General features: G+C 45.1%; 1 protein-coding gene across 5 annotated transcripts in view; it reads left to right on the top strand.

Moving 5' to 3' along the window:
- The window catches only part of CSDE1 (cold shock domain containing E1), a 51,524-nt gene extending 24,536 nt beyond the window's left edge, over positions 1–26,988 (top strand). For all 5 annotated transcript variants that reach the window (XM_074977745.1, XM_074977744.1, XM_074977742.1 and 2 more), the window contains 8 exons: positions 386–493; positions 9,991–10,166; positions 11,285–11,397; positions 13,889–14,008; positions 14,260–14,438; positions 18,026–18,189; positions 20,564–20,696; positions 26,385–26,988. In XM_074977745.1, coding sequence (XP_074833846.1) covers positions 386–493; positions 9,991–10,166; positions 11,285–11,397; positions 13,889–14,008; positions 14,260–14,438; positions 18,026–18,189; positions 20,564–20,696; positions 26,385–26,432 — 1,041 coding nt within the window. In that variant the 3' untranslated portion in view covers positions 26,433–26,988. The remainder of the gene's footprint in view (positions 1–385; positions 494–9,990; positions 10,167–11,284; positions 11,398–13,888; positions 14,009–14,259; positions 14,439–18,025; positions 18,190–20,563; positions 20,697–26,384) is intronic.
- Positions 26,989–27,466: the final 478 nt, after the last annotated feature.

The following is a 27,466-nucleotide window of genomic DNA, read 5'->3' as shown; positions in this document are numbered from 1 at the left end:
GGTTAATTGTTACAGCTTTGTGGAAGACTACTGAGGTGGTAGCGGTTTGCCACCTGGTTTGTTTAAATTTTCCAGAAACCCAGCAGGAGCTGGTATAGTTTAATGTTGGGGGGGAAAATTGCACCATCAAAAGTGACAGGTATTTTGCTGAAATGTTTTTGAAAGAGTGGTACATGCCCATTTTCAATATATTGTACAAGTAACCTATGTTTTCCTGATAGGAATGGTCTGACACTTGGTAATTTTTAGTTTCAGAATTGTGACTTCCATTGTATTACTGACTACTGAAGCCATCTTGTAAAATAAGTGTTACCGCAGGCACTTAAAAACCCTGCATTTACCAAGTAATTTCTGCTTCATAATGAATTGTGCTATTTCTCATTAGGAAGCTGAAGAGGGAATAATCGTGTATGATGATTGTGGAGTGAAACTGACCATTCCTTATCAGGCCAAGGATGTGGAAGGATCTGCTAACCCTCAGATTGGAGATAAGGTAATACTAAATTCCCAAAATATGTATAGTATGAAATTTCTGTAAAGTATGACACATGCATTCCCTAGGTATTGTAGTCAAAGACATAAAGTCAGAAAGGAGTGAAGAATAATATCTGTCTAATGTTTGCCTCGCTACCCTCTATTATGCATTCCCGTTCCCATTTTGGTATTCAGAACACTACTTCAGTTGGGCTTAGTGACGTTCTTTCATTCCTCTATTAGTTATACTGAGGCTATTTCTGAACCTCTTGATGTGCCTTATCTGAGAGTTAGACGCTGCTGTACTGGTAATTCATTATAGGGCACCATACATATAAATGTTGCTCACTTGGTCTGAGATTGTCCTTGAACAACCTTTATTAAGTCAATCCAATATGCATGGGACAGTTTGTCTGTTTTCTTGTGAGGCCTGTCCAAAAGGAGGAAGATTCAGAAGACGTTTATGCCAAGTGGATTTGAAGGAGGGTGGGGAGGTTTGTTTGTTTGTGGTGTGTGGGGGAGCTGTTACTGTAAGTGGTAGTATTATCTCTATCGCATCCCCTCTTGGTCTCCCCTTTTGTAAGCTGAAAAGCCATAGTCTCTTCAAGCTCTCTTTATATGAGACCTGTTCCATACCGCAATCAATTCAGTTGCCCTTTTCTGAACCTTTTCTAATGCTTGTGTGTGGTTTTTTGAGATGAGGTGGCCACATCTGTGTGCAGAACTCAAGATATGGGCATAGCATGGCTTTGTATAAGGGCCATAAAATAATTCTTCATCTTATCGCTATCCTTCTTTTAATGGTTCCTAACATACTGTTGGCTTTTTTGACTGCTGCTGCACAGGGCAGGGATATTGTCACAGAACTATCCACGATGATACCAGGACATTTCCTGATCAGTAGTAGCTAAATTAGCCCCCATCATATTGTATGTATAGTTGGGGTTATTTTTTTTTGTAATGTGCTCTTCTTTATGTTTATTCACATTACATTTCATTTACCATTTTGATGCCGAATCAGTCGGTTTTGTGAGATTTTTGTAGTTCTTCACAGTCTGCTTTGGTCTGAACTATTTTGAGCAGTTTAATATCATCTACAGACTTTGCCACCTCACTGTTTATCCATTTCTCCAGATGACGATTTACGAATAACTTGAATAGGACAGGCACTAGGACTGACCCTTGGGGAATGCCACTAGTAATCAATGAGCAAATTTACAATGCCACCAATGTGTAAAAGAGGAGGTAGCATACCATGATACTGTTTGTTGAAGCTAATTAAACTCACTAGACCAACACTAAATGAACTGTGTTGTGACATTCAAGCTTCTTGAGAATGAAGACAACTCTATGATAGAAAGCTCAACTATAGGGAAATTCTGCCTTGGCCAGGATGAACCTCTATAATTTGGAACACTCACTCATCCAGCACAGTCCTTAATCTGGCATGATTTTTAGTTAATCAGACAGCCACTTATCATGGGTATGGCCAAGTGTCCTGTGGTCCAATAACGTTTTGTTTACGGCCACCAATCCTGGCGCTCAGTGTTTTGAGCTGTTGTTGAACTGAAACTTACCCCTAAATATCTTGTAAGAGCCCAGTAAGTAGTCGAAGTGTTGGTAGTGTTCTTGAAAATATTGACCTCTGTTGTCCGGCAAATCTATCCCGCACTGGGCAGGTCTTCAGGGCGCTGAACGAGAGAGGTTCAACCTATGTATGTATATGTCTGATACGGTGGCTACACGGTGAGCTGCCTTTAGCAATAAGTGCTTCAGAAGCAGTAAGAAGTCGAAGGGAACCTGTTCAAGTAGATGGAAGTAATGGGTAGATGTTTGAAGAACACTCGTCAACAGCACACTTAGATGGCAAATGTTTGAAGTGCTAAGTGTCCATGGCCACGCTACACAGCTTTTTCAGCAGTCTACCAACTTGATAAAGTGGTTGTTCATCAGATGCAACGGTCACGCGTGAACAGTTAACTTGGTTGCAAGTTAAAGACCCCTTCCTGAGGTCAAGTCCAGTCTACAGGGCGAATGTGTGGGGACTTCATCTCTGAGGTAGGCTGTAGGATCAGAAAATGCCAGCCAGTTAAGACAGATTGACTTCAGTTCTTCTCAAGGCCTGTTCTCAGTGGGATTCTGTGTCCCTCAAAAGGAAGAGAATGAAGGCAAGGCAAGATTGTTGATCAGCAGATGGTCCAGGTAGTGGTGCTATCAGAAGAGGTTTGGGATGTTTGGCCACTGAGAAGCATTCCTGAACAGAGGGCTCTTAATTATGAGATGGACTGCACCTGAGTAATGAGGGAAATAGACTTCTGGGATGGAGGTTGGCACAACTGAGGAAAAGCTTTAAACCTGAAATTCAGGGGAGATGATTGGGAGATGATAATATTAGAGAAGGTAGAAAAGTCTGCTCAGATGAAACTGGGGACAACAGAGAGCAGGTAGATGGATAACAAAGGCAGTACTGAGACTGTAATTGGGTGGGGACTTGGGGATAAGCCAAGCAGAAACACTCAAAGGGTCATCTGTACCCCTGTTCAAGGAGCCTTGGTAACAGAATGGAGAAACTAAACATACTGGTGCAAGAATTGAAAGCAGCCATTGCAGGGATAATGGAAATGTGGTGGAATAGTGGTCAGGATTGAAAGTTTTATTACAAGATATATGCTGGTTGGAAAAAGACAAAGGTAAGGGTAGAGTAACACTGTGCATTAATGATGAGGTAAACTAAAAAGTTAAACTTAATGGACTGGATGAAATGAAATCTTTGTTCAAAATCACTTGAGAGAAAGATAAGTTCTTCTTCGAGTGTCCCCGTGGGTGCTCCACATAGGTGTCGGGCTCGCCCGGCGCCGCAGTTCGGATCTTCCAAGCAGTTTCTGCTGGACCGCGCATGCGCCGGTGCGCGCCGCTCCCTTGCGCGCTCCTGGCCACGTGTGCGATCCGGTCCCCGCCAGTTCCTCTTAACCGCTGTCGGCTGCAGACGGAATCCGACTAGGCTACGGCCAAGTTAGCGTATTCAATGGTTTTAACTGTTTTTCTTTAAAGTTTTCAAGTTCTTCGGCTACTGTTAAGTTAGCCAGTTGTTATTTTGAACAAAAAAAAAAACACAAACAACAAGCGGGATGGCATTCAGTCCAGTCCTAGTAACAAGCAGAGCACCAGAGGCCAGGAGCCTAGGGCCATTAGCCCTCCTGCCGCGGCAGGCTATCAGAGAGGGGGAAAACAACACACAGAAGGTGCTAAGTACCCCATTAACAACTGAAAGACTCACCAACAATGTCCTATTCAGGATTTAAGAAATGTGAGTCCTGCCGAGAGGCAATGCCAGCCTCTGATGGGCACAGTCACTGCATAAGGTGCCTGGGGGAGTCCCCATGTCACGCAGAAATGCTCCTTCTGTGCAAAATTAACAGCCAGAGTAAGGAAGGAAAGGGAGATGGGGCTTGAAATGCTGCTCTTCGACAAGGCCCTCCAGCCAGACGTGCTGGAGCGACCGCAGCAGGAGGGACCCTCTGGGGCCCATAAAAGGAAAGCCGCCTCCCTCACCCCATCAGCGCAAAAACGGAGGAAAGTCTCCCCAGCCTGATCCCTGCCGGCAGCAACATGGAGCGGGACGGGAGGAGCGCACAGCCCCCAGCCGCAGCAACAGCTGATGGGCGGCGGCACGGAGAGCCACGTGGAGGCGGCTCAGCCTCTGATAATCAAACAGCTGCCCCGCACTGCAGGCAGGGCGGCGGCTAAACAAGCGCTGGTACGGGCAGCACCGCAAGCAGTGGCACCGACCCCGGGGAACCGGCGGTGCAGAGCACGCAGGCACGCAGCCTGCAGGCACCGGAGGACGCTGCCCGTGCGGCACCGCCCATAAGCGTGTCAAGCATGGTGCGGACGGGGCCGAGATCCCCTACACATCAGGGGGCGGAGCTACCCCCTCAAGGGAGGGGGAAGGCTGCACACAAAACAAGGCACTGCAGCCCCTCTTCAGACAGGGCTGCAGAGTTGCTTTCTCTCAGCCCTCCGCTCATGCTGCAGACGCCAACTAGGAGGCAGGGGCCCCCCCTAGCCTACCCGGAGCCCCCGTCTCCATTTTTACAACCAGCCTCGCCCTGGCTGGGACCACCTTCACCCTTCCTGGGGTTTGAGCCGCTGGAGTACTATCACAAATCGCTCTCTCCAGTGTCCCAGGTCTCTCGATGATCTCGCTCCCCCAGACGCAGAGGGTATGCACCAAGGGAGGGGTCTAGGTCACCTTCCCCACAGCAGTGCCCATGCTGCCATGGTCGCCCCTATCATGCGGGGCATAGACACCACCGGCAGTCTACCAGGGAAAGATCCCCACAGACGGTCCCGTATCCCCGAGGGCAATCGCGAATGGGGACAGAGACTCAAGTATCTCAGGGGGAACTGGTTATGGAACCCCGAGATTTTTCCCTTGCAAGCTTCCAGCGAGCGGATGTACCATCACCAACAGGAACTGGAAGGGTCCAGAGAGGCATACCCTAGTGGTTCCTCGCTCTCCTCCCCGGACGAGGCTACGGCCCCGGGGGATGTCAAACAGTTCCAAGAGCTGTTTTACAAGGGTGCCCTTCATGCAAGGCATCCAGACAGCAAAGGTGCAAGAGAAACACCATAAGCTCCTCAAAAATCTGAGACCTCCGGCCTCCTCCAAAATAGCAATACCGCTTGATGACGCAATCTTGGAGTCCGCCACTATGATATGGCAGACTCCTGCGACTATTCCACCTGTCCACAAGAGAGCGGATTAAAAAAAAAAAGACTTCGTGCCGGCGAAGGGCATGGAGTTCCTGTTCAGCCACCCACAACCAAATTCCTTGGTGGTGGAGTCGTCGCAACATGGGGGAACAGACAAAGATGCCAAGAAGCTAGAGCTGTTTGGCAGAAAGGTCTACTCCTCCTGCACTCTACTGTTGCGAATGGCAAATTACGCAGCGCATCTAGTGAACCATAATTTCGACAACCACGCTAAGTTAACCTCCCTCATGGACTCGCTTCCAGAGGGCAAGAAACCAGTGCTCAAGGCCATCATGCAAGAAGGCTACGCGGCTTCGAGGACTGGAGTTCAGATCACCCTGGATGTTGCGGACACAGCAGCACGCTCCACAGCTACGGCAGTGGTGATGCGAAGGGAGTCCTGGCTCCAGACTTCGGGTATACCGAGGGACCTGCAGACAAAGATAGTTGATCTTTCCGTCGACTCGCAGAAGCTGTTTGCTGAATCAACTGACTCGGTCCTTCATTCCAGTAAAGATTCAAGAGCCACACTTAGGACCCTGGGGATTTACACCCCTCCATACAGAGAGAAAAAGTAGTACCCTCAACAAAGATGGTACCAGTATCAGCAACAGCATCCCCAGTACCACAGGGGTTACGAGCAAGGGCGACATCAACAGCACCAGCAGTACAGGACTCCCAGGCGACGTTCCCAACAGAGCCGTGCGTACTCGGGGCAGGGCCAAAGGCCACAAGTTTGACACACAGATCCAGGGCTGCGCCATCACTACCATGGCACAAGGTCATCCGAAGCAGTTATTCCACCATCGCCTCCGACCATTCTATAACCAGTGGCGAAGGATCACCACAGACAAATGGGTGCTGGAGATCATAGCCACGGGGTACGCCGTCCCCTTCCAGTCGCTCCCACCACCACGACCTCCACCCAGGCCCCACCTCCAGGAGGCCTCCCACGTAGCGAGGCTCAAGCAGGAGGTAGACCATCTCATGCTCATAGGGGCAGTGGAAAGAGTGCCGGAGCAACTGCAAGGGAGAGGGTTCTACTCGAGGTACTTCGTCACGGAGGAAAAGACAGGAGGCTGGAGGTCCATCTTAGATTTTCAAGGCCTCAACCGGTACCTGCGCAAGCAACGCTTTCGGATGATCACAATCGCCTCCATCCTTACGGCACTGGACGATGGAGATTGGTTCGCAGCCCTCGACTTACAAGACACGTATTTTCACATAACTATCCATCTGGCTCACTGACGATTCCTCCGGTTTCATGGTAGGCAAAGAACATTTTCAATACAAGGTCCTACCGTTCAGCCTCTCCTCGGCCCCCAGAGTCTTCACCAAAACCTTGGCAGTGGTGTCAGCCTACCTGCACAGACAGCGGGTATTTATATTCCAGTATCTGGATGACTGCCTACTCAAAGGGGCCTCGAAGGAGGAGGTACTACGCATGATATGCGTCACAGCAGGCACGTTCTCTTCGCTCGGCCTGGTTATCAATCTGACAAAATCAAAGAGAGACCCCACACAGGACATAGAGTTCATAGGGGCACGCATAAATTCTATTGCAGCGAGAGTGTATCTACCAGAGACTGGCTTTCGGGCCATCAGCTCCTTCGTGCAAGTCGTCATCACCTTCAGCCCTACGGTGCCGGTCGTGACGTGCTTACAGCTGCTGGGCCACATGGCAGCAGCGATGTTTGTAGAACAGAACGCCAGGTTACACATGCGCAGCATGCAGCACTGGCTGGCGAGCGTATGCAAACCGGCAGCACACACCGTTCACAGGGTGGCGTCGCCCACAACAGAGGTGCGCAAATCCTTGCAATGGTGGGTAAACCCCGAGAACCTGCTAACAGGGGTACCCTTCCACCAACCACACATCGGTTTTTCTTACTACAGATGCCTCCCTCATAGGGTGGGGAGCGCACATGGGCGAAGAGGTGACGCAAGGGCTGTGGTCCTCCATGGAGCAGTCACTGCACATAAATATACTGGAGCTCACAGCAGTGTTCAACGCCTGCAGACACTTTCGAGACCATATACAAGGCAAAGTAGTCGGGATCAGTACAGACAATACCTCACCATGTTTTATATAAATCGGCAAGGAGGAGCTCGGTCCTGTGCCTTATGTGTGGAAGCAGTCCGGTTATGGAACTGCTGCATCGCCAACAATATAACCTTGAAAGCCTTGTACTTACCAGGCGCTCACAATGTGAAGGCAGACTAGCTGAGCAGGCGTTTCGCACTCACGCACGAGTGGCAGATCCGTCCCGATCTGCTGCGACCGATTTTTCATGCTTGGGGTTTTCCCCAGATAGACCTGTTTGCTACTCAGCACAACAAGAAGTGCCCACGATTCTGCTCCAGGGCAGGACTGGGACGGGGGTCCCTGAGGGACGCTTTCGCAATCTCATGGGGGCGCCCCCTGCTTGACGCTTTTCCTCCCACAGTGCTCATCCACAAAGTGTTGCAGAAAGCCAGGAGGGAAGGAGCCCGAATGATCCTGATAGTCCCAACGTGGGATCGACAGCAGTGGTTCCCCCTACTTCTGCGCATGTCGGACCGGCCACCGATGCCCCTTCCGGTAGCGCCCGATCTGCTTACGCAAGCCCAGGTGTCCATAGTGCATCTGCACCCCCAAGGCCTGCGACTACAAACGTGGTTAATCCATGGCTCAGCTCCCTAGAGAGCACATGTACGGAGGAAGTGCAGCAAGTCCTAGAAAGTTGCAGGAGGACTTCCACCAGGAAGACCTACAAGCAGAAATGGACTCGCTTTACGGCATGGTGTTCTACCAAACAGCTAGCCCCCCTTTCGGTGCCTATGCCTGTGATATTAGAGTATTTACTGGACCTCAAGAGAGGAGGACTCTCACTATCCTTGTTTAAAGGTCCACCTTGCCGCCATTTTGGCGTTCAGACACGAAGAGGAAGGGCACACGGTGTTCGCCCATCCCATGGTTACCAGGTTCCTCAAAGGGCTGGTAAACCTATACCCCCCTCGGAAACCGCTTCCACCTTCGTGGAACTTGGACCTGGTGCTTAATGCGAAAATGGGACCACCGTTCGAGCCTTTGGCCACGGTTTCCCTCCACCTCCTTATGATAAAGACAACCTTTCTTCTCGCAATCACGTCAGCTCGCAGGGTGAGCGAGCTTGCGGCAGTTATGGCAACGCCACCCTGCGCTGTTTTTTCCAAGGAGGCGGTAACCATATGGCTGCATCCAGCCTTTGTTCCTAAAGTTTCTTCTGAGTTTCATACTAACGAACCTATCGTTTTACCCTCGTTTTATCCAAAGCCTCATAACTCTAACAAAGAGGCGCGCCTACACCTCCTGGACGTGAGGAGGCCTTAGCTTTCTATATAGACAGGACCAAGTCCTTCCGGAGAATGGATAGACTCCTAGTCTCTATCGCTCCCAAATCCAAAGGAGAATGTCTCTCTTCACAGAGAATCTCGAAGCACATCGTATCTTGCATAAAAATGTGCTACGAACTCAAGACTCCTTTACTGGCCACTCCCAGGGCTCATTCCACTAGGGCGGTGGCGGCATCAACAGCCTTTTTTCAAGGGCATTGTGCTAAAAGACATTTGCAGAGCGGCGACCTGGTCATCCTGTGACACCTTCGCCAAACATTACGCCCTTCCCAGGGTATTCCAAGAGGATACCCGTCTCTCGACAGCGGTCCTCTCGGGGACAAGCTGCACATAATTCGATCACCCATCTCCTATCTTGGGTTACTGCTGGGTACCCACCTAATGTGGAGCACCCACGGGGACACTCGAAGAAGAAAAAAAGGTTACTCACCGTAGTAACGGTGGTTCTTCGAGATGTGTCCCGGTGGGTGCTCCACTACCCGCCCATCCTCCCTGCTCCGGATCTCTGTTTAGTGTTTTGCAGGAGCATCCGAGGCGGTTGGTGAAGGAACTGGCGGGGACCGGATCGCGCATGTGGCCAGGAGCACGCAAGGGAGTGGCGTGCACGGGCGCATGCGTGGTCTGGCAGAAACTGCTTGGAAGATCTGATCTGCGGCGCCGGGCGAGCCCGACACCTAATGTGGAGCACCCACGGGGACACATCTCGAAGAACCACTGTTACTACGGTGAGTAACCTTTCTTTAGTCCAGGGGATTCTTTATTTGGTGGATTTTATCCACAGGCTCAGGGCTCTAACTGCTGTGTTTGAGGTTGGAAAGTTTTGTCTACAGCATTGAGTCACTTGCTGATTAGAACTAAATTAAATGGCATGGTGTTTTATAACTTGAAGTCATCTAATTAAGATTTGAGACCTTGAGCAACTGGGCCAGAAGTTACTGGCCTTTTGCCAAAGTGAGTGGTCAAGGTCATGTGACTTGCAGTGTGTATAGGTGGTCAGACAGGATCATCCTGATGATCCTTTCTGGCCTTAAAGTTTACGTAATATGTATGTGTTGCTGCTAAAAATCAAACCACCTCTTGCATAACAGGCCCTGCTGGCAGTGTATAGAAAACATTTCCCACACCCTGATACTGCATATAAACATGTGGGGTCCCCCCCCCAGATCTTTAAGATGAGAAATGCACAGATCTGATAAATCTGTACATTTTGTATTATAGCCAATTTTAGTTTCATTTCTGTGATGTTACAGCTTAACCTTATGTGGGTGAGGAGCACGGGCCAATGACTCCTTTTTTTTTTTTTTCCTCCACCAAGTGAACACATTTCATTACCTCTTCTAATAAAACACAGTTTATTTTATTTTGACAAGCCTCCCTCTCTAACAGGTGGAGTTCAGTGTTTGTGAAGTGAAAAGGACAGGTTCTCAGGTAGCAGTTTCTGTGAGAATGCTTGGTCGCAATTACAACTCCAAGAGGCTTGTTGGATATGTGGCAACCCTGAAAGATAACTTTGGATTTATTGAAACAGCCAATCATGATAAGGAGATCTTTTTCCATTACAGGTAAGTGACTTTTTTTTAATATTGCCACATGTAGTAGTCTGTTTCTTTCTACTCATCATGTGCACAAGGTCGAGGATCTGAGAAACTTCTTGCTAACTGCTCTTAGGGAGCTGTAAAAGGTTGTGCTGCTTAATATTGTAGATCGGAAGTATTCAGACTATATACCCTACACTGGCAGTATAACTACAGCTAGAGGATTGTACTTTTTTTTTTTTTTTTTTTTTTCTTTTTCCTTTTTTGTATTGCTTCATTGGTAGTGGTTTAATCCAGGTTGAGACTCCTGGTACAAAGAGCTGCTTTCATTGTTTGTGAGATGTTTCCCTTCAGTGGCAGGCTCCCTTTCTGAATTGGTCTTGAGTGCATGCTAGCTGGCCTGAAGACATACTCTGACCATTAATATTTAAAGCAGTAGTGTGCCAACTGGGACACCACATTTTGTGAGGCAGGGCACAGCACCATCTGCTCTCTCCCATGTGGTCTTTGCTGCTGTTGCCAGAGGAACAACACTGGGCCAATGAGAATGCAGAGGCCCTGAATTAAGTGATGGGGGCAGCCAGTGAGTTCCCAGTCTGGTAAGATGGTCCTCACCCTGAGCACCCTTGCCACTTCAGGGCACACCCTGGAGCCTCCCAGAAGCACTTTGTTCCTCAGGCACCCGTCCCACCACCCCACACATCACTTTCTGGGCTTCTTCCATGGCTAATTGCAGGACTGAAAACTGGGCCCCAATGTAAAAAGTTTGCTTGCCCCTCATTTTGGTCTCGCCTTTTGTGCAGGATTTAATGCATTATCTCAACAAGTGCTGGTTCAGACCAAGGCTAGTTGCCCATGTCAGGGATTTGCATTTCTGATGATATGCTTCATTTCGTTCGGTTCCAATAACCTAATTGATTACTGTCCTCTTCTTGTACGAAGAGTAAACATGTCTTTTGGGTAGGCCAAAATAACCTATAGATTTTGAGCAGAATGTTCTGCATCCAAACTAGAAGCTCATGTAATAGTGAAAATGATGTCAGCTGAAGTCCAAAGGTTCTGTCCCTTGCACTTTGTTGCTGGGTGAGCAGCTTTGTTGCTGAGCACGTAACTAAAGCGAAACATGCATGATTTTTCCCATGTAGTGAATTCTCTGGTGATGTTGACAGCCTGGAACTTGGGGACACGGTGGAATACAGCTTGTCAAAAGGCAAAGGAAATAAAGTCAGTGCAGAAAAGGTGAACAAAATACATGCAGGTAAATCTGTGTTCAGTAATTTCTCACTTAACCAAAGGCCACTTGAGGTTTCCTAGGGTTAAGTCTGGCAGTGTCCTGTTTTTGAGCTCTGGCCTAAAGTACAAGTGGAACACTGTTCCACAAATTGTGATAAATAATGCACAGTAGACCAAAGTTGGGCTGCTCAACATGTCTGGAAAATGGGGAGCTAATCAAAAACCATCTGTAAACTGCAGCAACTCAAAGACTGTATCCCTTATCCAACTCCTGTGTCTAGATCAGGCGTGTCCAACCCACGGGCCGCACGCGGCCCTGGACAGCGAGTAATGCGGCCCCACAAGATCATAAACTTTTAACATTATTATGTGATTTATATACACTAACCATATTTTATATATTTTATATGCGGCCCAAGACAATTCCGCTTCACTCAGTGCAGCCCAGGCAAGCCAAAAGGTTTCACACCCATGGTCTAGATGATGCTGTCTGATTTGGATTACTCTTGTCTGTTTAAATACCGACAGCATACTTGTGACTGAGACAACTGACAACCCGTGCTTTGAAAGCTAAGCCTAAAGGGGCAGGGACAGTAGATAATGCGAGGCCCCGAGGAACGAGTTGCTTAGGTAGCCTTCCTCAAATTTTCAAGTCTGTTCACTTGTTTTGGGGGCTGATTGCTAAGAAAAGTAAGTCTCCTGTGGGGATTTGAGGAAAGGGTTGTTGCTCTAGTATCTGCAGAGTGGGTGGAATTTAGTACAATGAGGGTATGGAGATATATAACATAGTGAGCAATGAAGAGAAGTTAAGGTAGAATATGGGGCAGGTTTGATGCTCTTCCCCCTTCTGTCAGAGGAGTCATGGTAATGGGGCAATTTGAAGCAGGCTAATGAGGCAATGATGTGCCCATTTGAGGCCTCCTTAGCATAATGGCAGCCACCGGAATTTCCAAGTGCAGACTTCGAATTGCAGATTGCCAGTGTAGATGTGGGCAGCTTTGAAATAAGCACCCCACTTCCATGTTCCCTTACTCAAAAAGTAGATAGAGAGGAAGCCATGCTAGTCTATGCACTATCAAAACAAAGCAGTCAAGTAGCACTTTAAAGACTAGCAAAATAGTTTCTTAGGTGAGCTTTCGTGGGACAGACCCACTTCTTCAGACCGGGACAGACTCAATATTTAAGGCACAGAAAACCAAAAACAGTAAGCAAGGAGGACAAATCAGAAAAAGATAATCAAGGTGAGCAAATCGGGGGGGGGGCGGGGTTCAAGAATTAGTTAAAGCCAAGTATGCAGACAAGCCCCTATAGTGACTCAAAGTTCCCGTCCCGGTTTAAACCGCATGTTAATGTGCTGAATTTGGATACAAAAGCCAGCTCGGCTGCTTCCCTTTGAATAACGGTGCGAAAGTTCTTTTTCGGTAACACGCATACCTTTTAGGTCATGAATAAAAAGTCCCCATGTTAATGGAATAGGGCATTCTATTAATGACCTAAAGGTATGTGTGTTACCGAAAAAGAGCTTTCGCACTGTTATTCAAAGGGAAGCAGCTGAGCTGGCTTTTGTATCCAAATTTGGCACATTAACATGGGGTTTAAACCGGGACGGGAACTTTGAGTCACTATAGGGGCTTGTCTGCATACTTGGCTTTAACTAATTCTTGACACACACACACACCCCGATTTGCTCACCTTGATTATCTTTTTCTGATTTGTCCTCCTTGCTTACTGTTTTTGGTTTTCTGTGCCTTTAAATATTGAGTCTGTCCCAGTCTGAAGAAGTGGGTCTGTCCCACGAAAGCTCACCTAAGAAACTATTTTGCTAGTCTTTAAAGTGCTACTTGACTGCTTTTTGTTTTGAAAACTAGATATGGGCAGTCGGCATCTAATCACAGGCAATCTGCAGTTCAGAGTCTGTGTTTTGAAATTGGTGTGGTTGCCATTATGGAATGAGGTGCTGAATATCACTTAATGCCTCATTAGCCTGCTTCCAATTGCCTCATTACCATCGTTGTGTGAAACAGAAAAATAGGCATTAGAGAAGAACCTTTGCACTTGATTTATGTGCACTGAGTATTTCAGGAGCAACAGGAAAAAGGAGCTGTACTTACGTTGTCTTTGCTCCTGAAAGAATTTACAATGAAAACTACATGGCATGCCAGTTCAGAGGTCAGTGCTTCAAAGCTTTAAGTATTAATCATGCAATGGGGACATCAGATTCCTCTCTCTACAGTGGAAAGGATTTGAATGCTTCAGGATGTTCTAATGCTCCTAGCCTTCCTGAATAAGTTGCCACAGGGTACAGTGGTTTGCTATCGAGTTTCCAGAAGCTTCTGGGATCATGATTAAAACTTGCTTATCCTTCTGCTAGATTCTATATCTCAGGAGTTGTGCTGTAATATTTGTAGTATTACAGTGCAGTAAAGTAGCCCCACCAGTTCAGGGGTAAAAGTCATATTGTATTAGGCTCCAGACCATGAAATATCAACAGTGGTGTACTGGCTTTGTGTTTATAGTGAATGGTGCTACTGAGGAAGCTGACCCAACTGTCTACACGGGTAAAGTAATTCGCCCCCTGCGGAGTGTAGATCCCACACAGACTGAATACCAGGGAATGATTGAGGTCATGGAGGATGGTAAGCAGAAACAAATATGACTCAGCACTTCTCTGTTTAAAGGGCTCACATGCTGATGGGATGTTGATTACTTTCCATGAATCTGTTCAGTTCTCACTTGATGTAATTTTACAGTGAGCTCTTGGATCTATCTTAGTAAACTATAGACTAGCAAATTAGTGTAAATGTAATTCTTCATGTTCCTAGTGAGAGAAACCATTGTCCAGTGTAGAAACACATCTTAAACTGTTTTCCTTCCCTCTGTCTGTTAGGGGAGATGAAAGGAGAGGTCTATCCATTTGGAATTGTGGGAATGGCAAACAAGGGTGATTGCCTGCAAAAGGGAGAGACAGTCAAGTTCCAGCTCTGTGTCCTTGGCCAGAATGGACAGACGATGGCTTGTAACATTACGCCTTTTCGCAGAGCCACTGTGGAATGTGTGAAAGATCAGGTTAGTGGATTCTTCCTTGAGACAAGTCGCCACGTAATCACAAGTCCCTTGTCTTGTATTTAAGAGGTCAAGTCCAACCCCCATAGTGAGGCAGGATCTATAAACCTATATGATCCAGGACAGATGTTTCTATCTATTCTTAAACATTCAATGATGTGGAATCCACAGCCTTCCAGAATGCTCCACCAACAGATGGGGTGGATGGTTTTGTGTTGCAAAATGACTTCATAACTCTACTGCATTAACAACCATCAGATGTAACTTATATAGATCCCAAAAGGACTAGGACTTGAATTTTGAAAGAAAACAAAGTTAACAGAACAAAAAATTGACTTATATCCCATGTGCCAAGAAGTCATGGGAGTTTGCATCCTTCAGCTTCAGGCACATGGCAATTCTCTAAAAAGGGCTATAGTTTTGGAATTTAATATATCTACAGTTTGCACTCGCATCATGTCATCTGAAAGCTTATTTTGGGTACATTTAGGTGAGGTAATGTGTGAAGTGGGCAAGTGGTGTCCCGTAAGTCTCTGTGCAGGATCAAACGGTACCCAAAATGAGTGACTTATGCACAGTTTCAGAAAACTGATGAGTTGCATTTGTCGTTAGTTTTTCAGCACCTTAATGTGTTTGGTCAAAGCTGCCAAAATAGGTGTATTGAAAGAATCTTTTGGCAGGGGGTAGGTGTGTGCCTTAAAGAAAGGAAGCTTACTATTTGCCATTTATGCCACATGCTATACAACAAAATGCTGATACTATAAACTGTTCACATGATGTGAATTCTCACAATATTGTGCAAGTGATATTTTCAATTGACATGTGCAGAGCACGTGAAGATTATGCACCTGTAGCTATCAGTTGGGTTCCCGTAGTCTTGTACTGAACAGTGAGGCGATAAGAACACTTGCACAATCCTAACTTAATGCTTCTCCATTTGTAAGCTTATGCACATACATTGTGGATCCTGTGAGTAGACTATTTTAACTTTTGTAATTGCTTGAGCACACAATACTAGTCTTTGAAATATGCTAGAAACTACCTTTTGTAATTGATACTTGCACACAAGTGACTAGTATTAGAGATGACAGTACAGAACTTCATATTATGAATATGCAAAATGTATGTGAAGTGGTCTAACAAGTAGTAGTGAAGACAGTCTACAAGCAAATACTTATCCCTGCACTGAAGAGGAATGAGCACTGTGGCGCTTCTCTTACCCGCCATGTTCTCTAACAATATTACAAACCCGTTTGACCATGAAACACATCTGATGGTGTAAATCAGTCTACTCTTGAATTACAGGTCACCTCAGGTTTACCATCTTTACTGAAAACACCAGATGTCTGTGAAGAACTAATGTTTGAAGTGCACCTTATTCTGATGTGACACATCGCTTAAATTGGTCATTAAAAACACTTTCTTGGCATGACCAAGAAGACTGAATTTCCTTGGCAAGGGAGGGACAGTGACAGCAGCTGTCTAGCAATCAGCTTTCCACAGAGCTTTGTCTTAAACAAGATGCAGAAATACACTGTTTCAGTGACAGCTGTTCAGTTGCAGTAATGGGGTGCACGCTGCAACCCCTCAAATTCAGTCTTTTGGCCCTGCTACTTAAAGATTCGGGGGGACTCTGAGTTGGTGTAACATCTGAGGGTTTTTTGTGTCCATTCTGGCTATTTATGTGCCTTGCATCACACAGGCTTGGCCAGCAACAGACACATAGGCTCCTTCCCCTCCTGGTCATCTTCCACTTCCACTTAGCCCCTGCTAATGAGGCTGACAGATACAGGCAGTTCCAAGTGAGTACTGGCTATTTACCCAGCCCTCAGTGGGGCCGGAGTGGCAAGACCTGGTGAAGAGCTCTCCTGGCTGCGTCCTGCCATAATTACACAATGTGACCTGTGCCCTGTCCTCTTTTCTGCTGATGGAAAGCTTAGTAGAGCGAACCAAGCTTAACTCTAGGTTGGTATAAATATGATGGTGGGGTGGGGGGGTGAGTCACTTTTTATGCAGTTACTGACCTAACCCCCCAGGTAGACAGTGCTGTTTTGATGGAAGGGCTTCTCCTATTTACATAGCTACCTTCTCTCATGAAGGTGGAGTACGTACAGAGACAGAAGTTCTTGTCAGTCTAACTGCGTGGTTAGAAATCAAAGCTGAATTAGGATGTCAGCTGGAAACTCAAACTGACAGAATTTGTGACCTAAGCATGTAACAAATCACACCGTAAATAACAAATGCCCATGTCTGTTGTACAAATGATGGCTGGAGATGCATTCCATGTTTCCACCGAATTGTCAGCTGAGTCCTTGAGGCAGGTCCTAACAGGATTTACAAAACTTATTCTAAAATCAAATCTTTGATATGTGACAACAGTACCTTTGAAAACTTTGGAAAGACATTTGGTCACCTTTCCTATGTGGGTGGGGAAAAATGTGGATGACTTTCTGTGTTAAAAGGCTTAGTGGCATGTGAGCTTTTTTCAAGACTTTATTTGTGCAGTGACTGTATTGGCTGAGGCACAGTCAACTAATCTGTAGTTAAGTCTTCCCTGCATAGAACTGTGTGTGTTCCATGGCAGTGAAGATGGTGGTAACTTATGTGCATGTAATAAATAAGTAGAAATGACATCACCAGTGTTGTGTTGGAATGTAACACCAGTACGCATTTAATTATTTTTAGCTTGAAATTGCATTGCTTTGAGGCCCCAAAGAAATCCATTGTATTGAAATAAAATAGGACAATTTAATGCACGCATTTCAGAGGTCTTGATGAAATCATCAACCTAGTTCATGCTGGTTTCCATAGTATAAATGCCACTTAGCAGTCACATATTTAGCTTTCCTTGGAAATAAGCTTTCAAATTTATGTTTGTGCATATGTTCTGGCTATGGGAGAAGTTTTGTTCCTATTGTCAAGTAGTTGATGGTAGCTGTGTCAAGAACTATGAGGATTGGTAGCCTTCGTTTATTGTAGTTAATGTCACTGCCGTTAGTCAGTATAAATGTCCGATCCTCTTCTGAAATCTACTATATTTTCTATATGCAAGTAACGTGTATCAGTATATTCCACAATCTGCTTAGAAGAGATGAATGCAGGAGGTTTGAAGGATGGAAGGTTTTTTCACTGGGCATTCAGTTCTTGCATTGAGTTAAATAGGAGCATACAATAGAACCTTTCTGTCCCTAAGGAGGCAAAACATTGCTCTGTTTGCTTTATTTGGACTGCTTCTGCCATCAGACTTCTTGAGATGAAGTATATGAAGTTTGCCAGTATCTTACAGAGGTGTTTCCACACAAAGATGATGATACGTATGAAGAAAAAATTGAAATTAATGTATAAAATTTAGACTAAGGCCATATTTAGGCTCACAGATGGCCTAACTTCCAAAAAAACTGTTACCCTCACAAGGCCCTTTGGCTTAATGGGTGTCTAAATGTGGATTTAGAAGCCTGTGGTTAGGCATCCATTTTTGAAAACCTTTCCTACACTGTCTACTCTTCTTACAACGTAAGAGCAAAGTGCAGTTGAAATACAATAGTGTCCACTTGAAATAACCTGAATGAACTAAAATTCTTGTTTTTCAGTTTGGTTTCATTAACTACGAAGTGGGTGACAGCAAAAAGCTCTTCTTTCATGTGAAAGAAGTTCAAGATGGTGTAGAGCTGCAAGCTGGAGATGAAGTAGAGTTCTCCGTGATCCTGAATCAGCGCACAGGGAAATGCAGTGCCTGTAATGTATGGCGTGTCTGGTGAGGAATTGGGATTATCTGGTTTAGTAAGGAACAAATAATCCAATCTCACTTACATAGGGGTCTTGGGGGGCAGGGGGTGGGGAGAGAACACAAAGTTCATTGCACAGGAAAGCGTGCTTGCTTTACATGACTGATCTTAATGTGCTTTGTGTCAATTGACATGTTTGGTAAATGGCTGCCTCCTGTATTACAAACACTATTGTGTAAGTCAGGTTCTTAAAAGCCACTGGATAAGCAGCAATTTTATCCTTTCATCAATGGAGTAGTATTGTATTTTGATGTTGGTAAACATGGATTTACACAGATGAACCAAGTAAAAGAATAAGTTTTAGGGAGTAGCAGTTTTTTAGTCTGTATTGGCAAAAACAATGAAGTCCTGTGGCACCTTTATAAACTAGCAGTTTTTTTGCAGCAAAAGCTTTCGTGGACAAAGGCCCACTGTCAGATGCATCCAAAAATGCTAAGTCTGTAAGGTGCCACAAGACTTGGTTTCAAGTAAAGAAATTAAATAAGTAGTAAACATTTAATAGTATGGGCCATAGGGCTCTTCTGTGTGAGACATGGGTGAGATTACTACTGGACCAACTTGTCTCGAATATCCTGAGACAAACACAGCTACAACAGTGTTGCATACAATATGTGCAACATGTGGCAGTTCAGCAAAGGTTGGAGTCAAAGCTTATGCTGGCATTTTACTGATGTTCAAAACTTCGTTCTAACTCTCTGCTGTATTTAGCTGTTGCACACTTGTGTAAACCTCTTTTAATTAATCCCTTACTGTTAGATATTTAACTGCAGGAGAACTTGGCAGGCAGACAACTTTTATTTTGGGTGCTTGGGAAAACTGTGTTTTGCGCTGTTTTTGGAACTATGCCAAACGCGGGGGGGGAGAAGTCGCCTTGAAGTAAATGTAGAACAGGGCAAGAGCAAAGCAACAGGAAAGCCTCAGAGTGCAAAATCAAGGTGGCGACTATACACCTTGCTTAACTAAATTGCTTTGTAAATGGATTGACAATTAATACATCAGTTTAAAATGCCTTTTCCAGTAGCAGCTAGGCCCACGTGCAAATGTTAAACTCGTTCAAACAAAATGGGCAAAGGCTAAACTACAAAGTTGCTTGCATTTTAGTTAGAGCCTTCTGTTGTACAGAGGCAAGAGCCCCACAGTGGAGAATACTCATTTCTGAAGTGTTAACAAAGCTGACAGCAAAAGCCTGCCAGACATTCTTAAATGTTGTGATGAGGACTGTAGGCCAGTCAGTCTTGCATAACCCTATCCTAGGCAACGTAGGGTGTTTGGATGCTCAATATTTGAAGTTAAGTGGTTACTTGTTTTTTCAGTTGTTGTGTAGTCATTAATGGCCTGACCCTTCAGGAAGCAGGCAATGTAGGCATTCTGCTGCTCTTCAAATGTATTGCAAACATTCCTACAGAGGGCATGAAACAGCATTGAGGTTAGGCAGGATGGTGCTCTGCGCCCCCCAAGCTCTGTGTGCAGAGGTGTAGTCCATTGAGTAGTTGAAGTGCTCAACTACTGTCCTGAATGTTGTGGGTTTTTCTCATGGAACTTTGTACTGGGAAAGCCCATGTCCAGTTCCCCCAGCTGCCCTATGGCTACCAGATGAATTTTTGGGGCAATCAGGAGGTTGGATGCAATTCCTGCGCTACTGGCCATAAAACTGATGGATGTCTCTTTATCACCTTAGCCTCAGGAGCCATTCACTCTGGAGAACTATAGCTTTGACTTTTGTGCAAAATGTAAATAGTCTGCTCGTTCTTATGTGAGGAATTAACTTAAATATCAGTATCACTGAGCTAACCCTTTCTCAGATGAAAAGGTAGCTCATGCCAGTTAGAGCTATTGTTCCACACTCTGGAGACTTATGTAGTTTTATGCTTAGTTTGTTTTGAAGGTCATCTGTGCATTTGGAAAAACTGTCTGTTTACAGTGTTTCTGGAGACTTGCTGGCACATTATACTCCCGCATGCAGTGCTTCCTGAGCACTGGCAGTAAGCTCAATTTGGATATGACCAACACATGAGATTAGGTAAGGTGTGTTTTGGGAGGAAAGATTGTTGATTCTTACCAAGCTGTAAAGGATAAAGCTCTGTAAGCCCCTGCTGATAGCTCAGAATCCAGAGGCTTCAGTGGCTACCATGGAATCTTCAGGCTGATGCAGCAGTCTTTCCAGAAAGCCCATCTCAGAATTAGATGACTTTTTTTTTTTTTTTATTCTCAGTTTCCTTTTTGTGTTGGTACAAATTCTTCAATTCCCAGCCAAGTTCTGTGCCCTCTTTTTTCAATTGCTAGTTAGTACATTGTCAAGGGAATATCTGCTGCTCCAAGTAACTGACTCCACTTCTGTTACAGTGAAGGCGCTAAAGCTGTTGCTGCTCCGCGTCCTGATAGACTTGTTAATCGTTTAAAGAGCATTACTTTAGATGATGCCAGTGCTCCTCGCCTAACAGTTCTTCGTCAACCAAGGGGACCGGATAACTCAAAGGTATACCCTCAAGATAACAACCTAGTATGAAAAATTAGTCTAGATAACTACCTCGATATAATCGTAATAGTCTTAATTCTTCAAGGTGTATTGTCTGTCTGTATGACTTTGCATTCTTAGTGCATGTGTACCCCACTTGCATGAGGTCAGATTGTATTTGGTAGCAGTATCTACTGGGACAGTGGCTTTGCTGTGGTGTCCTCGAAACCACACCAACCAACCAACCAACCCCTATCCAAGGATGTAAAGGGAGAGAGTAAGCCGAGCCATCTTAATTCCTTTTTAGTGCTGATGGCAGTGAGAGGGAACCCCTCCATAGCCTTTCTTTGTGTGTGTGGCTTTTTTTGCAGTATACAAAAAATCCTTTGGGTAGCAATACTTCCCTCTACAAGTGATCCAGCAAAAGTTAAATGATCAGTGTTTAAAGCCAGCCCTTCTATGCAAAACTTCAGTGCCATTTAATAAGCATCTAGTGCTGATCTTGTTTGGGAAAGCATTATGCTCCAAGCAGTGTACATCTGAGTGACTGGAAAGCCCAATGAATATTCTTCCTTTTGACATTTTTGGGCACCTTTTTTGATGCCTACTGAGTAAGTAATTTATTCCACTGCATTGCTTACAAGCTTAAGTTTGAGACCAGAACCATAAGGTGCTAGGTACAAAGATCAAGACAGTGTTGATTAGTGTGATAAGCATTTGTGAAGTTTTCAGAGGCACCTTACTGCACATGATTGAGGGGGTAACTTTTGGTTGTTCATGTGGAGTTACTCCAAGCATGAGGGACAGCATGGGAGAAGGGATGAAATTGCTTGCTTGTTTTGAAAATTTTACAGATAGGTGGGGCAGACTCATTTCATAGGTCAACCAGTTGAAGACAGATGCTGTGAAAGGGGTGTTTTAAGGTGACCGACAACAGGCAGATCAGGTTTGAGCCATAAAGAAGGGGGGCAAGTGAAGTGATGTAAAGAAGTGAGATGGGCAGACTGACCAGAAAATCCTTGCAGCAGCATTCTGAATGGATGTGGGCAAGGCAATAGAAAAGAAATACTTGAGATATTTCTGGGGATCTCAGCAGTGAATGGGTACTGAAAGGCTAGAAGATGGTCACTCTGGTACCCTAATACCAACTGTGAAGTACAGCAGTGGTATCTCCTGGACTTGTGGACCGCATCTCTTGAGATTTATCCTTTGCTATCCAACACACAAAGGGACTTCTTTTCACTGGGCCCGATGGTGGACTCTCCTTCAAGGGTTTAGGGTGGTGGTAGCAGCTAGTGGCTGAGTTAAGTCTTTAGTATGGCAAGGAAAGGGAGGGGTAATATGGCTGGTGCTAGCTTCACATCCTGCCCAGCTAGAGCAATCCTGACGGCATTACTGCTATTTGGAAGAGATGTTGTCTTCATTGCTCATTGCAGATCAGGGACTCATGTCCTTCAGGCTCTTTTTGGATAGCCCGATGCAGAGGGATCTGTAAGGGACAGCAGCAAGCATCTAGGATTCACAGGGTGAGCATCATTTCTGGTACTTACCTGGATGCCTTGGGAGGACGGATTGGGTTCGGCCATAGTCCCATAGGTGTGCATCATTAGTCTGTACTAGGGTTAGATTTATTTTTCAAAGAGGCGATATAAAACACAGCCAGGCAAGAATTTATCCTCCAGTTTATTAATGTTCTTTTAACTGTGGACACAAGAACTGGACCTGGTATTCCTGCCATGGTTGCAACATAGCTAATTAGAGTAAAAATAACCTCTCCACTCCTGCTTGAGATTCCCCCTTAACACACATCCCAGGATCACTGCAATGCTACCAGACCAGATTCAGCTCATGCCACAGCCCTGAGCCTCACTAAATGCTGCCAGATGGGTAAAAGAAAAGATGTTGAGCTCACGTGTGTTACTTGTTAAAATGGCTCTTAAGCTTTATAAGAGAGAGAAGTGGGACCAGGTGTGAACTGGCAGTAATGTCATGTTCTTCCCAACAAATTAAAAGCCTTTTGACACCAAATGAACCATTGTGGAACATCAGTGAGCAAAAGACTTTTTTGATTTGCTCCCCCGGCATTCATATTTTCTCAAAACTTAGCCTACCTTGTTTTTAACCTTTCTTCATAGCTCAGATTCTTTCTAACCCTTTGATCATTTTTGTTGCTTTCTTCTGTAGTCTTTTCAATTTGCTCACTTTTTTTCCTGAAGTGAGATGTCCAGGATTGGGAACAGTATTCCATTAGAGGCCTCCTGAATACTGAGTTGAAGGACCATTACCTCCAGTGTTGTCTGTATTCAACACTCCCATTAATACACCCAGAAGTATTAGTTTTTCACAACTGTATTATGCTAGATCATGTGGCATGAGTAAACTCCTGTCTATTGAGTTGATTTTTAATTCAGCACTGTTATTTGTCAAGATTCTGAATCCTTAGGTCTTTCAAAGTGCTTGCAACCCCTCCCAGCTGGGTGTCACCTGCAAATTTTATAAACATACTGTCCACTCTAGCTTCCAAGGCATAAATGAAACCATTGAACAACAGCAGACTGAAGACTAACTCCTGTGGGACCCAATTTACTGTAACATGGAATCACTTACTCATCTTGAGCATAGTCTTTCAGCCAGTTGTGTACTCCCACTTACTTGTAATTTTATTGAGATCATATTTGTCTAATTTGCTAATGCTAATACAATGTGGAATGGTCCAAGGGCTTACTGAGATCCAGATGGACACTGCGTGGTACAGTTTGCCATACTTCATCTATGCTCCATTCAGGGGAGGGTTGAAATCTCTTTACCCAACAGACATTGCATAGCCATGAAGATAAGTCCTCACCTGTTAAATGGATAAACCCTGTTCAATGTACAACAGAAGGTCCTTCTCTTCACCTCTGCCTGCCAAGACTCTGGTGACAGGAGTGGGGGAGCTATGTTCCCTCTGTGGCTTTTTATTTATTCATTCATGTTCAGAATAAATGTTCACAAAGGCACATGCAGATGTGTACCACCAGTAGAAAAACATGCTGGTAGCTGTGGGTGCTCTGCCAGTTGGCTCAGTGGTACCTGAATCTCTCCTGGGTGGCTGCCCAAGTGCTCGACTTGTGGGGAACTCTGGAGGGAGCTTATCTAGATCACCTTCAAATCCCAGGCCTCTGAGATCCCTTCAGAAGTTCATCCATAGCTATCTGCCTGGCATGTATTTTTGCCTTTGCTCCAGGTATCCATGGTCCAGGTGCTCACAGCACCACAGCTGTGCATTATGATAAGAACAGGTAATCCCTGTGTATCTGTGGGGAAGTGGGGCAAGAGGCATGACTAATGATGCTGGTCCAGGATTTTGTTAACCCATTCTGTTGTTAAGACCTTAACCATCTTTTACCACAACCCCCATGACCTTACTGGCCTTGCCCAGCAGTCTTGCAGAACAATAGTGACATGCTGTACCCTGCTTCCTTGTATCAGACAGACAGCCTGGGTGTTAAGCGGGAAGATGTCTACTGGAACAAGTTAAGCTGAAGTATTCTGTTTTCAAACCGGAAAGCCTTACCTAGAATGATATGGCAAGTAGTGTCTTCGCAATATGAAGTAAAGTGGGCATCTCAGCCCTGCTGTTGCCCTTGACTGCTCATTTCAGCACAAATGGTGGTAGTCCTACACTGTGGAAAACTTTCAGAGGTGAATTTGGCAGCAGTATCCACACATCCTCTTTCTATCCAGGGTCATTACTGTCCTTTGCCAATCTTCAAAGCATAGCTCCATTGAGCTCACTGCACACTTAAAATATGCTGGTCTTTTGGTAAAGGCCCCCAGGTTGAATGGGTGCTTTGATAGGGCTGTCCTACAAGCATCTAAGTAGGAGTCCTATTGTCCAGTAATAGTAGGCATCCTTCAGTCTGCATAGACTATGGATAGCACCCTTTAAAGTTTCAATTGAGGACTTCATTTACAGCGTCTGTTGTGACTATGAAGACCCACACGAGAGTGACAGTCCTTGCTGCATCTCTTGCACATGTAGTGGGTTCGTGGCAAGTCCTTATTGTGCTTTCTGTGGGCTCGCTTCTCCTCTGCTAGCTGTCGGATCTTCAACTCGCCCTTCTGAAGGTCCTTGTGTAACCCCTGCCTCCATCTGCCGTGGTCATCTGCTAGTTCTTCCCAGTTGTCCAGCTCGATGTCTACCTCTCTGAGGTCTCTCTTGCAGACATCTTTGTAGTGCAACTGGGGGCGTCCGGGAGGTCTTTTGCCAGAGGCTAGCTCGCCATACAGGATGTCTTTTGGAATCCTTCCATCCTTCATCCTGTGGACGTGGCCAAGCCAGCGGAGTCGACGCTGCCTGAGGAGGGTGTGCATGGTTGTGATTCCAGCTTGCTTGAGGACGGCAGTGTTGGTCACTCTGTCCTTCCATGATATTCCAAGGATGCGCCTGAGGCAGCGCAAGTGGAAGATGTTCAGCCTCTTTTCCTGGTGGGCATACAAGGTCCAAGTCTCGCTGCCATAAAGGAGGGTGCTGAGGATGCAGGCTCTGTAGACTTGCATTTTGGTGTGAGTGTGTACAGCTTGTTGTTGTTGTTCCACACACTCTTGCTGAGTCTGGACCGAGTTGTGGCCGCTTTTTCCGATCCTCCTATTTAGCTCAGTGTCCAACGACAGGGTGTCAGTAATGGTGGACCCGAGGTAAAAGAACTCGTGGACGACCTCTAACATACAGTTGTCAATGCTGATTGATGGGGATTCAGCAACAACCTGACTGAGTACGTTTGTCTTCTTTAGGCTGATGGTAAGCCCAAAGTCCTTGCACGCTTTGGAGAACTGATCCAGCAGTTCTGATCCAGACTGATCCATCCAGATCACAAATACAAGTCCTATTGTCCAGTGCTATGGAAATGTATAACTTTGTCCAACTGGAGAAGCCACTTGTGGTTTTCTCAGTTTGGAAAGAGCTCCTCACTGTCGCATAACTGGCTCTTTGTTTGTTGTCCACATGGGATTCACAACACTCACCCCTGATCCACTACTGCAAAATCCTATTCCTCTGGGATTCTATATTGGATGATGGGTTCTGATCTGCTCTCTGCTGGAGGTGGGGATGAGAGAAGAATAGGGTTGCCTCAGCGTAGACACTGCTGGCCTAAAAGAATCTGATCCTGTTCGTGTTGGCCACAAAAACACAGAGGGTGGAGTGCGTGTGGACAACATCACAAAGAAACATTTCTGCCAAGTAAATATATTGCTAAATGCCAGTTAATGCTAAAATTAATTTATCAAGTTAAAAGTAAATAAAATATCAAGGTTTCAGATCTGTTTGCCATAAGCCACTCAAGCTGCTAAGCCATGAAAACTGTAATGCGTGCCTATCTTGCACTTACATAATTATTATATGGCCACTTCTAAAATCTTAATCGCTGCATCAGCTCACAGGTGAGGCTGTTTTAAAGAATGACAGATGGCTAGACTGAAACATACTGTCCAGTGACATTTTGAAATTCCTTGAGAAAAATGGCTTCCTACTGAGTGCAGAAATGTGTGGAGAATGATTTCTTATGTGCGGAAATATCCCACCCAGGGGAAAGAGCCAGAGCCCCAGCTTGTGGAATTCCCTAAGCTTTTGTTGGGAGGAAAAAATGGGGGCTCCCTGTTTCTCCATGTGCTAACTACTTTTTATTTCACATTGTACTTGCCTAACGAGGTTTTCTCTCATTACAGGGATTTGGTGCAGAGAGAAAGATTCGTCAGGCTGGTGTTATTGACTGACTAGTCTACAAAGCACATAACTAAGTACGATGAAGCAGTGGGAGCTGGTGAAGGGCACTGAATATCTCCCTATTCATCCCTTCCAAATTCTAAGAAGCTGTTACACCAGTTTTAACACCTTCCTTATGTTATGTTTATAAAAAAAAAAAAAAAAAAAAAAGGTTTAAAATTATGCAGTTGCATCCTGGAAACTTAAGGTGGCGCCTTATAGTATCACTTGTTAGACGCTTTTTGAATGGTGCATTTAACGCAACTGGTAACTGCAAATCTACATTGCCTATTTAAATGAACATATAGACAGTTCTACTGCGATAGACCTTATGAAATTCTGCACTAAAAATATGTATACTCTACCTTCCTTATTTCTGCCAAGGTGTTAACCATGCCTTAGCTCTCATTTGTGTTATCTTCCCCTCCATGTAGGAGGCTCACTTCCTGTTCCTTTAGCTTGAATTTGGAGGACCATATGGACTAGATTAACTTTTTTTATATAAAGCTGTAGGAGCATTCAGATACTTTTTAAGTTGATGGCCAAATGTTAAAATGTTTTTCATATCATTTAAACTTTAGTCCATGTAGCAAAAGTCTGTTAGAGGTCAATTAAAGTACCTTCCAGGGCCAATCTGCTCTGGAACTTTCTGCAATTAGTATGTGCAGTGCAGAATTTCAGAAGGGTGAGGTGTGCCATCGCTGTGGTAATTTAAATATATAAAAACAATGCACAGATTTTGCTGCTGCTTAGAACACTGCAGCTTCTGAACCCAGTTTCTTTTACTGATTTAAATTTAAAAATTGTGCCTGAAGTGAATATTTTTTTTCCTTTTTGCAGCCAGCACCCATGTACTGTAAAGGAATAAATACTTAGGCTTTCCATAGCTGTATTGAAATTTTCATCAAGGTGAAATAGTTGTCTGTGTGCTTTTATTTTTTTCCTTCCTCCTCTTACTCTCTGCCCATTCTTTCCTAGTCACACTTTATCAAGCAAGAAAACGGAATGATTGGTCTAAGTATTACTTTAACCAAAAAGATCAGGA

The sequence above is a fragment of the Carettochelys insculpta genome, chromosome 26, assembly GCF_033958435.1.
Source record: "Carettochelys insculpta isolate YL-2023 chromosome 26, ASM3395843v1, whole genome shotgun sequence".
Lineage (NCBI taxonomy): Eukaryota > Metazoa > Chordata > Testudines > Carettochelyidae > Carettochelys > Carettochelys insculpta.
The sequence above is the reverse complement of the archived record's forward strand: the minus strand, read 5'-3'. Positions and strand labels throughout refer to the sequence as shown.